Source organism: Crocuta crocuta, unplaced genomic scaffold, assembly GCF_008692635.1.
Source record: "Crocuta crocuta isolate KB4526 unplaced genomic scaffold, BGI_CrCroc_1.0 scaffold246, whole genome shotgun sequence".
Taxonomy (NCBI): domain Eukaryota; kingdom Metazoa; phylum Chordata; class Mammalia; order Carnivora; family Hyaenidae; genus Crocuta; species Crocuta crocuta.
In genome coordinates, this window is record NW_027531902.1 from 4,496,740 (window position 1) to 4,510,491 (window position 13,752).

Consider the following 13,752-nt stretch of genomic DNA (forward strand, 5'->3'; position numbering starts at 1 on the left):
AGTTTTTGCCTCCTAACCTCTTTTACATATATATATATTTCTTGTTTTTCCGCTGTCTTTCCACCCCATCCCTCCCACCCTGCATTCCCAGTCAGTCCATCCCTACTCTCATCCCTGTTCTATTCCCTCTTCCCCTCCCACTGGAATTGCCACTCAACAGGCAAAGTCCTTTTTATGCCCGGCCTATTTTCACTTCTTCCTTTATCGCTACTGAGGAGGCGCCGATTCTTCCTATGATTAGTCTAAGGATCAAAATTGGCAGGGAAGAGAAAGATCATTACAGATGCAATCTCTTGATAAGACCTATGGAAAAGGTTGGGGCCATGATACAAACATAAAGAAAACTGATAAATACAGATGATACAGATTGTAAAGGGTGGAAAAGCAGAGCAGGGAAGTGTATCATTAGTGAGGTAGAGGCATGGGGGTTAAGGAGATGGCTGGCTGGCTTCTCCTATCTTAATTTACTTGGTTGTAGCACTGTGACTTACAGATACTTTTATGATTATTACATCACTTTTATTTCTGTCTTTATAAGAACACCAAAATGCTCTAAGAGACTTGTTCATGGTTATACAGCTAGTAAATGATAAACTTGATGTTGAACCCAAGTCTTAACTCTCAGGTGCTTTGTCTTTGCTGATTTGGATTGCTTAAAGGAAAAATGCAGACAGAACCAAAGATTACCTCTCTCTGGTGCTTGTGTCATCCATACAGTTTTTTTTTTTTTTAACATGTTGCTTGCCTTTCAATCCAGTATAAAGTTGCTGTTTTCTGTGCCTTCTCTTTCTCTCCCTTAAAGAACTGCAGGATAGAGGGAAAGAAGGAGGAAACAAGAGCCTTGGCTACTGCTGATGGTCCCACTCCTAACCCATTGCACCATCAATGGGTTCTCCAAGTCAGTAGCTCCCACATGCCCACTTGTTTGCTGTTTCAGTTTCCTTTCTAAAAAAAAAATGCAGATTTTGAGGCCCAGCCCCCTTAAATTCTGATCCTGTGGTTCTAGGCTATATGTCGCCCAGACATTTGTGAGTGTATTTGAGCCTCCCCAGCTGATTCTAATGCCTGGAATCACTTCTCGATACTGCTATGGGAATCCCAGTCCAGCTAGATATGGTGCATTGCCTCTTGGGTCCTGCTTTGGCCATGTGTATTAGTTCCCTAATCCAGAAGGGTCCCTGCCTCCTGGTCAAATGTAGACCACTCTCATTTTAGAAATGGGTATGATTCTATGGTTTATTTCTAAATCATGTAGAAAGAATTTTTTGGTAGAGTTGATGTGTAAAATTGTATTCAGAATAGTACCACGATGGGCACCTGGATGGCTCAGTCAGTTGAGCCTCCGGCTTGTGCTCAGGTCATGATCTCTTGGTTCGAGAGTTCGAACCCCACATCGGGCTCACTGCTGTCAGCCTGTCAGGGCAGAGCCTGCTTCAGATCCTCTGTCCTCTCTCTGTTCCTCCTCGACTTGCATTCTCCCAAAAAATAAAAAAAGAATACTACCATGACATAAAATGACCAACATGGTTTAATTTCATTGTCCATTACCTTTGATTATCACTGCATGCCAAGGCAGTCTTAGACTCTTATTTGAGACCCCTCAAATTCTAAGCCAGATGAAGGTAGGGAATTTGGAGAATGAGAGAGTAGTCACACAGAGAGACAGGTGGTCACAGGCTGGTGGAAAGTTTAGCTGCTGAGAAGTTGGTAGGGATTTTAACCTTTTTTTTTTTTTAAGTTTATTTATTTTGACAGAAAGAGAACATGATTGGGGGAGAGTCAAAGAAAGAAAATTCCAAGTAGGTTCTGCGCTGTCAGCACACAGTCCAACGTGGGGCTTGATAACATGGGGGCCCAATATCATGGGATCATGACCTGAGCCAAAATCAGTAGCTGGATGTTTAACTGACTGAGGTACCCAGGTGCCCCAATCTTCTTTTTTTTTAAATAGCACTCTTAAGTTAAGCAGGCACTCCACACTCTCCTAAATTATGCTTGTGGATTCTGAGACCGTATATAGCCCCTAATATGGTCCAAATGCGGTATATTTCGTTGAAAATTAGATATAAAAGAGTTTTAATACTAGTAACTAAGACTGAAGTAATGATGGACTATTATTCAACTATAAAGAATAAAATCTTACCACTTGCAATAACATGGATAGCGCTAGATAGTATAATGCTAAGCAAAGTAAGTCAGAGAAAGACAGATACCCTATGAACTCACTCATACAGAATTTAGGAAACAGAACAAACTGGAGTGCCTGGGTGGCTCAGTCAGTTATGTGTCTGACTTCAGCTCAGGTCATGCATGACTCATGCAGTTTGTAGGTTTGAGCCCTGTGTCAGGCTCTGTGCTAAAAGCCAGAGCCTGGACCCTGCTTCAGATTCTGTGTTTCCCTGTCTCTCTGCCCCTCCCCTGCTCGTGCTCTCTCAAAAATAAATAACGTTAAAATATTTTTTTAATTAAAAAAAAAACAAGTGAAGGAAAAAAGCGACAAACCAAGAAACAGACTCATAACTATAGAGAACAAACTGAAAGTTACCAGAAGGGAGGTGGGTGAAAGAGATGGATGAAATGGGTGTTAGGGATTAAAGAGTATACTTATCATGAAAAAATATATAAAAGGAAAACAATCAAATTTACTAATATTTAGTATATGAATTGATAGATATAAATGTACATAAGTTATTTTAAAAAGAGTGAAATAACAAATACTGAGGGAAAGCTAGCACGATTAGAGGGGATACGTGAAGAAACCACTGGACATTATTAAAGCACTAATTCTTGGGGCACCTGGGTGGCTCAGTCGGTTAAGTGTCCTACTTGAGCTCAGGTCAAGATCTCACAGCTCCCCATGTCGGGCTCTGTGCTGACAGCTGGGAGCCTGGAGTCTGCTTCGGATTCTATGTCTCTTTCTCTCTCTGTCCTCCCCCCCCCATTCATGTGGGCTCTCTCTCTCTTTCTCTGAAAAGTAAACATTTAAAAAATAATAAAGCACTAATTCTTTACTATATTTGATATTACTTTAAAACTTCTGCCTTTTCCTGGACATATGTGTTTCATGTGTACTGCTATTATGGTTAATAATTATTAAGGGATGATTTGTTTTAGAACTAAAGAAAGAAAACTTTTTTCTAAGATACTGGACAAAGTTTGGAAGATGTGGGTAGGGAAGAGTAAGGAGTTAAAGGGGTGCAGTTTGAAGTGGTTTAATATGTTTTTTTTCCATTGGATATTCTTTCCTGCTTGGTCAAAGATGAGTCGGCCATATGTTCGTGGGTCCATTTCTGGGTTCTCTATTCTGTTTTGTTGATCTGTCTGTTTTTGTGCCAAGAAGTGGTTTAATAAGGTTTGAAGTGACATGTGGTTTGAAGTGAAGCATGAATATGAAAGAGAAAGGAAGAAAGAGCAAGGTGTCTTTCAAGAATATTGGAAGTTGTAACTGACGGATGTGGACCCTGTGCTGGCCTCCAGAATAGCTTGGTTACTACCTAGAGCAAGATGTTTGGATGAGAACAGGACAGAGGTGACCCTTTAATGCTAGAAAGGAGGTAGAGTAATGCCCAGAGCAAACTGAATTTTTCCTAAAGTTCTTTACCTTCTATCCATAGTCCAGTTTGAAAGACCCTGTTTGTGATTGCTTGTGCTCAGTATATCATCTCATCATTATTATGCAGGAGAGCGTGAAGTACTGAAGTGATTAGGAAAAAGGGAAAAGAATAGCTGGTCTTTGTCATCCCCAGGGTAGGAGAGTATTCTTGGTGGAGTGCAATATAGACCTGTTCATTTAAAAATTCTTTTTAAAAATTTTTTTAATGTTTTATTTAATTTTGAGAGCAAGATAGAGCATTAGCAGGGAGGGGCACAGAGAGAGAGAAGGAGATACAGCAGCCGAAGCAGGCTCCAGGATCCAAGCTGTCAGTCAGCACAGAGCCTGATGTGAGGCTCGAACTCACAAACCACAAGATCATGACGTGAGCCAAAGTCAGATGCTTAGCCTACTGAGCCACCCAGACACCCCTAAAAATTCTTAAAATAGAGTGTGACTGGACTATTCCATAAATGGTCACTAGTGTCCATTGATTTCTTTTTTTTTTTAGTTTGTATTTGATATTGATTTGATTTTTCTATTTTTATTTAGCTAACATACAGTGTAATACTAGTTTCAGGTATACAGTGATTAGTGATTCAGCACTTCCATATAACACCCGGTGCTCATCACAAGTACATGCCTTAATCCGCGTCACCTATTTAACCCATTCTCCCACTTACCTCCCTTTTGGTAACCATCAGTTCTCTGTAGTTAAGAATCTATTTCTTGGTTACTCTCTCTCTTTTTTTCCCTCTGCTTGTTTGTTTTGTTTCTTAAATTCCACATATGAATGAAATCATACAGTATTTGTCTTTCTGTGACTTATTTTGCTTAGTGTAGTACTCTCTAGCTCCAGCCATGTGGTTGCAAATGACAATATTTCATTCTTTTTTATGGCTAATATTCCATTGTATATGATTTTACTTTTGATCATTTCTCCATAAAAATACAAGAGGATGTGGGGTGCCTGGGTAGCTTAGTCAGTTGAGTGTCCAACTCTTGATTACAGCTCGGATCATGATCTCACAGTCATGGGATCAAGCCCTGTGTCAGGCTCTGTGCTGAGCATGGAGCCTACTTGGAATTCTTTCTGTCTCTCTCCCTCTCCCTCTTTCAACCTCCCTCTGTCCCCTCTCCCCTACTTGAGCATGCCCCCTCTGTAAAAAAATACAAGAGAGCGCATGGTTCAGATATATTTGGGACTGACATTATGGATCACTTTGTAGATTACTTATTTCCTAGTGTATTCATTCCCTATTGCTTCTATAACACATTTCCACAAATTTAATGTCTGAAGCAATACAAATTTATTATGGATGTCAGAAACAAGTCTCATTGGGCTAAAATCAGAGGTGTTGGTAGGACTGTGTTCCTTCTGGATGCTGTATGTTCATTATGGAGAAGTTATTTCCTTGCCTTTTCTAGCTTCCAAGGCTGCCTGTATTCCTTGACTTCTTCAAAGCCAGCCAAGTAGAGCTAAGTTCTCATGTTGCCATCTATCTGGCCCTCTTTGACTCTCTCTTCTTAGTGATTACATTGGGCCCACCTGGATAATCCAGGCTACTCTCCTTATGTCTGGATCAGCTAATTAGCAATCTTAATTCCATTTGTACCCATAATTTCCTTTGCCATATAACGTAACATATTCACAGTTTCTGGGGATGGGGACATCTTTTTTTTTTTCTATGTTTATTTTTGAGAGAGAGGGAGAGAGGGAATGTGTGCACAAACAAGGAAGGGGCAGAGAGATAGGGAGAGAGAAGTATTGGAGGCAGGCTCTGCACTGACAGCAGAGAGTCCAATGTGAGGCTCGAACTCATGAACTGTGAGATCATGCCCTGAGCAGAAGTTGGATGTTTAACTGACTGAGCCACCCAGATGCCCCAGGGACCTGGACATGTTAGAGGGGGCATTCTTCTACCTACCACATTTAGTATCTAAATAATTTTATAAGTTGTTAATTAAAATGAAAAAGATACAGTAATAGTCACAGTCATCGCTCAGAATACGTTAATCTCATTTTGGGGTTTTTGTGGTTATAAATTCCAGCTTTGTTATATTTAGCAGGTACTACAGAGACTCTGTTTTAATTTTGTAATTGAATTTGAATCAAAATAGTAATTAATTTTGAATACCTTTTTCTTGCAGGTTATATCTGCCGCAACTTTTCAGTGTCCTCTGCTTTGCTAAGTAAGTTTAATTTCTTGTTGACACGCTTATACATTGCTTTTTAGATTTGCTTAGCAATAAACATGTTTACAAATAAATTATCCTTCTCTTTTTAGCCAGAACCCATGTTAACTATGGAGTCAAAGGGGATGTGGCTGTTGTTCGAATTAACTCACCCAATTCAAAGGTACCTAAATTAACTTGTTGCAGTCCATTTTTACTAATTACATTAATGAATCCAGTGCTAAATAGGAAAGAAAGAAATCCACTAGTCTGACAGTAATTCATTATATGAATTTGTAGTTGTGATAGTTTGACAAATTGCCCAAAGAATGCAGTTTTCTGGATCAGTGGTCCTTGACTAAGAATTCCTTCTAGTTGACCTGAGGTGTCAGATTAACATCAAGGATTAGTGAAATTAGCCTTCTGTGTAGAATATGGAGGTGAGGTACTAGGTAAGAACCAAAGTGCATGCTTTTTTAAAAGAGTCAGAACTGACCTACCCACTTAACTACTAGGTTGTTAAATATGGTTTCTTCATTACCTGCCTGCTGTAGTTATTATTCATAGAAAATTGGCTGGGTTAAATGTGGGTGTTAAGCTTCCTGAGGAACTTGAATGACAGTGTGGTTCACATGTTGGAAGTTAAATTCTATTCGAAGTGGCATTTGTTTTTGGCACCTTCAACAAAGTATGCAGCATTAATCCAGTCTTTGCCAAGAAGACCTCTCTTGTAGGAGCTTATGCTTTTCCCCCATCTAAAATTGGTGTCAAGTTTTGTTACTAGAGGGCTAGATGGAATAGCAGGACCTAGAAGGAACCAACTTTTTTAATGTTTTATTTATTTCTGAGAGAGAGAGAGAGACAGTGACAGTATGAGCAGGGGAGGGTCAGAGAGAGAGGGAGACACAGAATCTGAAGCAGCCTCCAGCCTCTGAGCTGTCAGCACAGAGCCCAATGTGGGGCTCGAATCTGCAAACCATGAGATCATGACCTGAGCCGAAGTCGGACACTTAACCGACTGAGCCACCCAGGCGCCCCTAGAAGGAATCAATTAACAACTATCACACATTAAAGAAAATGAGAGCCAATCTCCCTCACTAGAGTAAATTTTGGTACCCACTGACCAATGATTCACACTTAAGTTATTTTTTCAGAATTTTCTAAGTTGAGCATTTTTTCTGAACACAAAACCAACACATGCCTACAGTGGGAAGTTTTAAAGCTATAAAGACGAAAATAACAAATCATTCCTACTACAAATCTGAAGGTAGCCACTTCTGACGTTTAATCTAGTGTCACCAAATAATATTTACAAAGTAAGATCATACTATAGGTCTAATTTTGAATCCTCTTTTTTCTTCATGTTATACAAACTTTTCCGTACCAACAAATGTATGTAGACTTATTTGGAGCCTGCATATATTTCAAACTCTTAGGAGTATGACCCTGAGTTCCTCCTTTGAGTAGATCTATTTTTAAAGGAAGGGTACTTATAGTCAGCCAAAGCTGAATAGAAAACTACTGGGTTTAGAATTTTTCCCCCTGCCTCTCTTTCTTGCTCCTCACAGTATATTTCTGCTGGATAAACACATTTCCTAGGATCAAAATAGCATTTTACAGTTATTTGTACATCTGGTACTTCAGATTTCAACCCTTAGATTTATATGTACTTCTCTTTGGCAGGTGAATACACTGAACAAAGAACTGCAATCAGAGCTTGTGGAAGTAATGAATGAGATCTGGGCTAGCGATCAAATCAGAAGTGCCGTCCTTATTTCATCAAAGCCAGGCTGCTTTATTGCAGGTGCTGACATCAAGTAAGTTTTCAGAAGCTTGAAGTCACCTTCTATCTTGGCTAATGATATGTTTCACTCCTCCATTTAAAAGAAGGTAGAAGTAAATTCTCTGAAGGTTTTCTTTTTTAAAATTATTTACACAAGTATGTTGGAGGGATTAAAAAAAAAGAGGGGTTTATTGTTTAAACCATGTTAAGACTAACCTTTCCTTAAAGAATTGAAAGCAGTTCTAAGAGAGTATTTGAGTAAAACAGAAAATGCTATAAAATTAAGCTAACAGTGAGATGACCCCTTTTTTTTTTTAAACCCAACAGACCAGTAAATATTTAAGTTTCAAAATGCCTTGTTAGCAAGGACTTGAGAAATGAGACAGTTAATATATTAATAATAGGAATGCCAGTTGGCACAGCAACTTTGGAAAACATTTTGGCAGCATTTAATAAAATTGAACATGCATGTATCATATAATTCAGTGATACTCTTCTGGCTATACATGCTAGAGAAATCCCACCCTTTGTTTTTAAGGACCCATATATGATGATGTTCAGCCCTGTATAGTTTAAAATAATGAAGAATTTAAAGCATTTAAGTGTCAGTAGGGAAGTGGATAACTAAACTGTGGAAGTTTCACATAATAAAATACTACAAAACAGTTCAAAGGAATTAACTAGATTCACAACATAATGTTAGAGCTTAAAGACCTAGTGTTAAGGTTAAAAAAAAAAAAAAGCAAGTTGCAGAATGTTCTATACAGTATGTACTTCATATGTAAACATTTTAATGTATTTTTTTAAGTTTATTTATTTTGAGAGAGAAAATCCCAAGTACTGACAGTGCAGAGCCTGACGCACGGTTTGAACTGACGAACCATGAGATCATGACCTGAACTGAAATCAAGAGTCAGAAGCTTAGGGGCGCCTGGGTGGCTTAGTCGGTTAAGTGTCCGACTTTCGCTTAGGTCATGATCTCGCGGTTCGTGGGTTCGAGCCCCACGTCGGGCTCTGTGCTGACTGCCAGCTCAGAGCCTGGAGCCTGTTTCAGTCTGTGACTCCCTCTCTCTCTGACCCTCCCCTGCTCACACTGTCTCTCTCTCTCTCTCTCCTAGAAATAAATAAAAACATTAAAAAAAAATTTAAAAAAATAAAAAGAGTCAGAAGCTTAGCAGACTGAGCCACCCAGGTGCCCTAGTATATGTAAACATTTTAAAATCACACATAAAATGTCTTATTTATGGATACAAATGCGTAGTTGGTCTGGAAGGATACACTACAAACATTTGAAAATGGTTGTTTCAGGGTAAATGAAGTGGCTGTTAAAAACTTGAGGTTGTCAAAGTGAACCTTAGTGATGCAGCTAATATTTTTTTTTATGGTGAGGTTGTGCGTATATACCTTGCTTACAGTTCCTTAAAGCATTTATAAGGAGGTGAGGTGATATCTTAGTGTTAGTTTAATGGTTTAAAATGTTAACAGTTGTTAATTCTGTCAAAATATGAGTATTTGTTATATTCTTCTTTGTACCTATGCAATGATAGCCAGCATTATAGGCTGAGCAATATGTACCTAAGGTGTTTGTATAGTTTTAAACCTTACTCCACATTGTGTACTCTTGTATAGTGATTAGGAATTTATAACTATTTAATGTGTATTTTTTAGAAAAAGCAAAATTATCCGTATCAAGCTTTTTCTTCTAGCTCAGCTATTTGAGCCTCGTGAGACACTGGCATCTCACTAAGCTACCTGGCGGTGGCTTTCCAGACCCATAGGAAAATACTTGTAGCCTCTGAGAGGCCCGCTGAGCAGCGCCGGGTTTATACAGTGACAAAAACTAGTCAGCTTTGATCAGGTGTACACAATCCACGGTTTAAATGTTTCTAAGAACAAAGTAGCAAGTGAAACAAACTGAAATGAAAGGAAATTGAATACAGCATTAGTGTAGTGGATCTTTTTTAATCGTTAGGAGATCTATAAACAACTTGAAAGCTTTTTTTTTCCCCACTGTCATTTTGATTACTGTTCAATCTAAGAGTTACTTACAGTGAACATGTTTAATGTGATAGTGAAAATATGTACCAGAAGATGATTTTTCTCATGTACAGAGCTTTGTGATCTAATGATTTTTTTTTATAGAAAATAAAATTTTGCCACATGTTTTGTTTCGTGTTCTCTGGATCCAGAAATCCAACATTCTTTATGGAGAGATGATACAGCTGATTGATATTAGTGATATCTGAAGCAAAACCATTCTTAAACTTCTGAGTATTTGAAGATTCACTCTCAAATATTGACATGTGATAGGGTAAGGATACAGTGGATGAGTGTTGAACAAAGTAGGGTATAATTTCGTCTTTGTTTCTTTTCTCTTCTCTGCTTTCATGTTTACTGCAGCATGTTAGCCTCTTGTAAGAGTGCTGAAGAGGTAACACAACTATCACAGGAAGGCCAGAGAATGTTTGAGAAACTTGAGAAGTCCACAAAGCCTATTGTGGCTGCCATCAGTGGATCCTGCTTAGGAGGCGGACTTGAGGTACAAGTTTATTCCAAAGTCGTTGAGACACTGTAGAGCATGTTGGTGGGAATTACAAGCTGCTAACCCATAGGCTACTGTTTTGCCTGCAGAAAGTTCCTGGAGGAGAATCAACCTTTCAGTTGTCAAACTTCTGGATAGGTTTTAGTCCTTATTCTCCTGGCACAGAGCAAGTAAACCAAAGTGTGATGTTTTCATTTTTGTAAATTGAGAAGTTTTGAACTAGATCTCTAAGGTCTCTTTCAACTCTAGAAACCTGGTTCAGGTTTGCAGGGCAAAGATTCAGAAGTGTGATTCATGCTCTTGAGCTACCTAAGTCTAGATGAGACAGACAGAACATAGTATGTGTTTAAGTGCTCTGTGCATAGTAAAGATGGTGGATAATGTCAGATCTAGGAGAAGAGATGCTTACTAGGCTGGAGCATGTAGTAAAGGAGAGGGAAAAATAAAATAACATTTATTGAGCACTTTATCCCATGCTGAGCTCTGTGATAAACACTTTGGTATATACTAATCAAGGAAACATATGCCTGGTCCTAAAAGATGGGCAAGAATGATTAACTGGAAAATAGTGGGAAAAAGTCATTCCACCTATGGGCACGGTATGAGCAAAGACAAAGGTAAGCAGAACCTATTAGGACAGCATAAATAGGCCTGTGTGATTGAAAAGGAGTGTCTCCAGATGGTACAGGCCTTCCCACTTGGCGTGCAATATACGATGATGTGTGCACTTTTCTTTTGAGACCTTCCAGAGCTTTCATCAGCTTTTTAAGGAGATCCACAACCCAAGAAAATGTTAATAAATTGGGAAAGTATAAAATAAGGCTAGAAAGATAAATTATAGAAAGCACCAAATGCCAGTTTTATGAATTTCAATTTATTCTGTGAGCACATTCCTGCATTATAAGTAATCTTTAGACCCTCACATAACCTAAGGTCTCATAAATTTACATTTTCTAACATTCTGATTTTCTTTCATTTGTTTGAAGCTTGCCATTTCCTGCCAATATAGAATAGCCACAAAAGATAGAAAAACTGTATTAGGTGCCCCTGAAGTCTTGCTGGGGATCTTACCAGGAGCCGGAGGCACACAAAGGCTGCCCAGAATGGTGAGTGTAAGCCCCTTGTGGCCTTTAGAACTTCATTACCTATAGGCCCCTTTAGATCTGTTTCCTCTGGTACTAAAGGCCCAATATGGGTATTTATTGTAGAATTTAGAACCAAAATAAAATATGAGTATATAGGATCAATAACAAATTTTAGGGGCACCTGCATGGCTCAGTCAGTTAAGCATCCCACTTTGGCTCAGGTCATGATCTCCTGGTTTGTGAGTTCAAAGCCCTGTATTGGGCTTTGCACTAACAATGCAGAACCTGCTTGGGATTCTCTCTCCCTCTCCCTGCCCAAACCCCTTCTTTCCCCCTCCCCTACTTGTGTGCATGTGTGCGTGCACACTTGCTCTCTCAAAATAAACTTTAAAAAATCACAAATTTTATTCCTGGTGTTTCTTTTTTCTTTTTTTTTTTAAATTAACAGAGACCAACTTTATGTGCAGTTCACTTTTAGTATCACATATTGTCAGTAATAGCCTCACAATCCCATTTTTTAATGTTTTGTTTATTTTTGAGTGAGAGAGAGAGAGAGACAGCTTGAGCAGGGGAGGGTCAGAGAGAGAGGGTGACACAGGATCCGAAACAGGCTCCAGGCTCCGAGCTAGCTGTCAGCACAGAGTCCAACTCGGGGCTGGAACCCACGAACCGTGAGATCATGACATGAGCCAAAGTTGGATGCTTAACCACCAGGCAACCCTCACAATCCCATTTTTTTCTTTTTTTTCTTTTTTTTTTTTTTACAAATAGTTTATTGTCAAATTAGTTTCCACCTGGTGTTTATTTTTTCAATTCCACTTTTTATTTTTTTAATTCCTTGATCAAAATGATTGGTCAAGGGGGCACATGGTTGACTCAGTTAAGCATCAGACTCTTGATTTGGGCTCAGGTCATAATTTCACAGTTAATGGGATCAAGCCTGCATCAGGCTTGCTTGAGATTTTCTCTCTCCCTCTCTCTCTGCCCCTCCCCTGCTCATGTGCATGCTCTCTCTCAATATAAATAATAAAAACATTTTTAAAAATTAAAAAAAACGAAATCTTTAAACAAATTATTTGAGCAAGGTTCTTTGTTAGTCCCTAAGGAAGTGAAAAGATAAATAAAATATGTTTGTCTTTGGCACTTTTAGTTCTTTAAAGATTTTGTTTATTTTTTTAAATATTTTATTTTTACCGTTTTAAAGATTTTTATTGTTTGTTTATTTTGAGAGAGACAGAGCATAGGCAGGGAGGGGCAGAGAGGGGGACAGAAGATCTGAAGTGGGCTCTTCCTGACAGCAGAGAGCCCAATGCAGTACTCAACAAACTCACAAACTGTGAGATTATGACCTGAGCCGAAGTCAGATGCTTAACCGACAGACACACCCAGGTGCCTAATGTTTTATTTTATTTATTTTTTTTTTTAATTTTTTTTTTATGTTTTATTTATTTCTAGGAGAGAGAGAGACAGCGTGAGCAGGGGAGGGTCAGAGAGAGAGGGAGTCACAGACCGAAAGAGGCTCCAGGCTCCGAGCTGGCAGTCAGCACAGAGCCCGACGCGGGGCTCGAACCCACGAACCGCGAGATCATGACCTAAGCGAAAGTCGGACGCTTAACCGACTAAGCCACCCAGGCGCCCCCTAATGTTTTATTTTTAAGCAATCTCTACACCCACTAAGAGACTTGAATTTACAATCCCAAGATCAAGAGTTGCATACTCTACTGACTAAGCCAGCCAGGTGCCCTTTGAATTTACAGTTTAATTTGTTCCTTCTGTGCACAGTACCATTTTATCAATTTTTCAAATCCATAGGTCATATTTCACGATAAATGTAAGAGGCAGACCTTTCTCCTGGTTTGGATGATCTCTTTGCTATACCCTATAGAACCAGAGGCCAATCCAGCTTTTGAATCCTTTTTGTTTTTTAATGTTTATTTATTTCTGAGAGACAGAAAGACAGAGCATGAATTAGGGAGGGGCAGAGAGAGAGGAGACATGGAATCAGAAGCAGGCTCCAGGCTCTGAGCTGTCAGCACAGAGCCCGATGTGGGGCTTGAACTCACAAACGGCGAGATCATGACCTGAGCCAAAGTCGGACACACAACCGACTGAGCCACCCAGGCCTCCCCAGCTTTTGAATTCTTAAGGAGAGGGGAAGAATAGTCAGACCTGGAGGCTGCAGAGAAATCTTAATATCAGACTCAAGGGCCCACTGAGCCTGACAACTTTGGGCACCATTGATTGCTCAGTGAAAACAAGGCTCAGTAGAAATACTCTTTGTAGGGAAGCTGATATCAGCTGGTCGCAGAAAAATAGGAAGATTTATGGTATTAATTTTCTGATAATAAGTAGTGTGCGTTCCTTCATTGAAATGGTCAAGAGGATTTATTGAAAGAATTGATAAGCCTATATGGGTATAGAAAATACTGCTTAGTTTCTTTTGTTGTTTAGTTGGTATTTGAATGTTGCTAGAAACGATTCTTCTAGTACCTGCATAAGAAGCCCTAGCTGAGTTCTATTTTTAAACCTAAAATTCTTTTTACATTTTTTTAAAATGTTCATTTATTTTGAGAGA

At 39.1% G+C, this 13,752-nt stretch overlaps 1 protein-coding gene across 1 annotated transcript in view; it reads left to right on the top strand.

Annotated features, from left to right (window-relative positions):
* HADHA (hydroxyacyl-CoA dehydrogenase trifunctional multienzyme complex subunit alpha) overlaps window positions 1–13,752 on the top strand; it is a 48,495-nt gene that overhangs the window by 4,609 nt on the left and 30,134 nt on the right. The window contains exons 2-6 of the mRNA XM_077774189.1: window positions 5,744–5,785; window positions 5,881–5,951; window positions 7,451–7,584; window positions 9,951–10,089; window positions 11,079–11,198. Coding sequence (XP_077630315.1) covers window positions 5,744–5,785; window positions 5,881–5,951; window positions 7,451–7,584; window positions 9,951–10,089; window positions 11,079–11,198 — 506 coding nt within the window. The remainder of the gene's footprint in view (window positions 1–5,743; window positions 5,786–5,880; window positions 5,952–7,450; window positions 7,585–9,950; window positions 10,090–11,078; window positions 11,199–13,752) is intronic.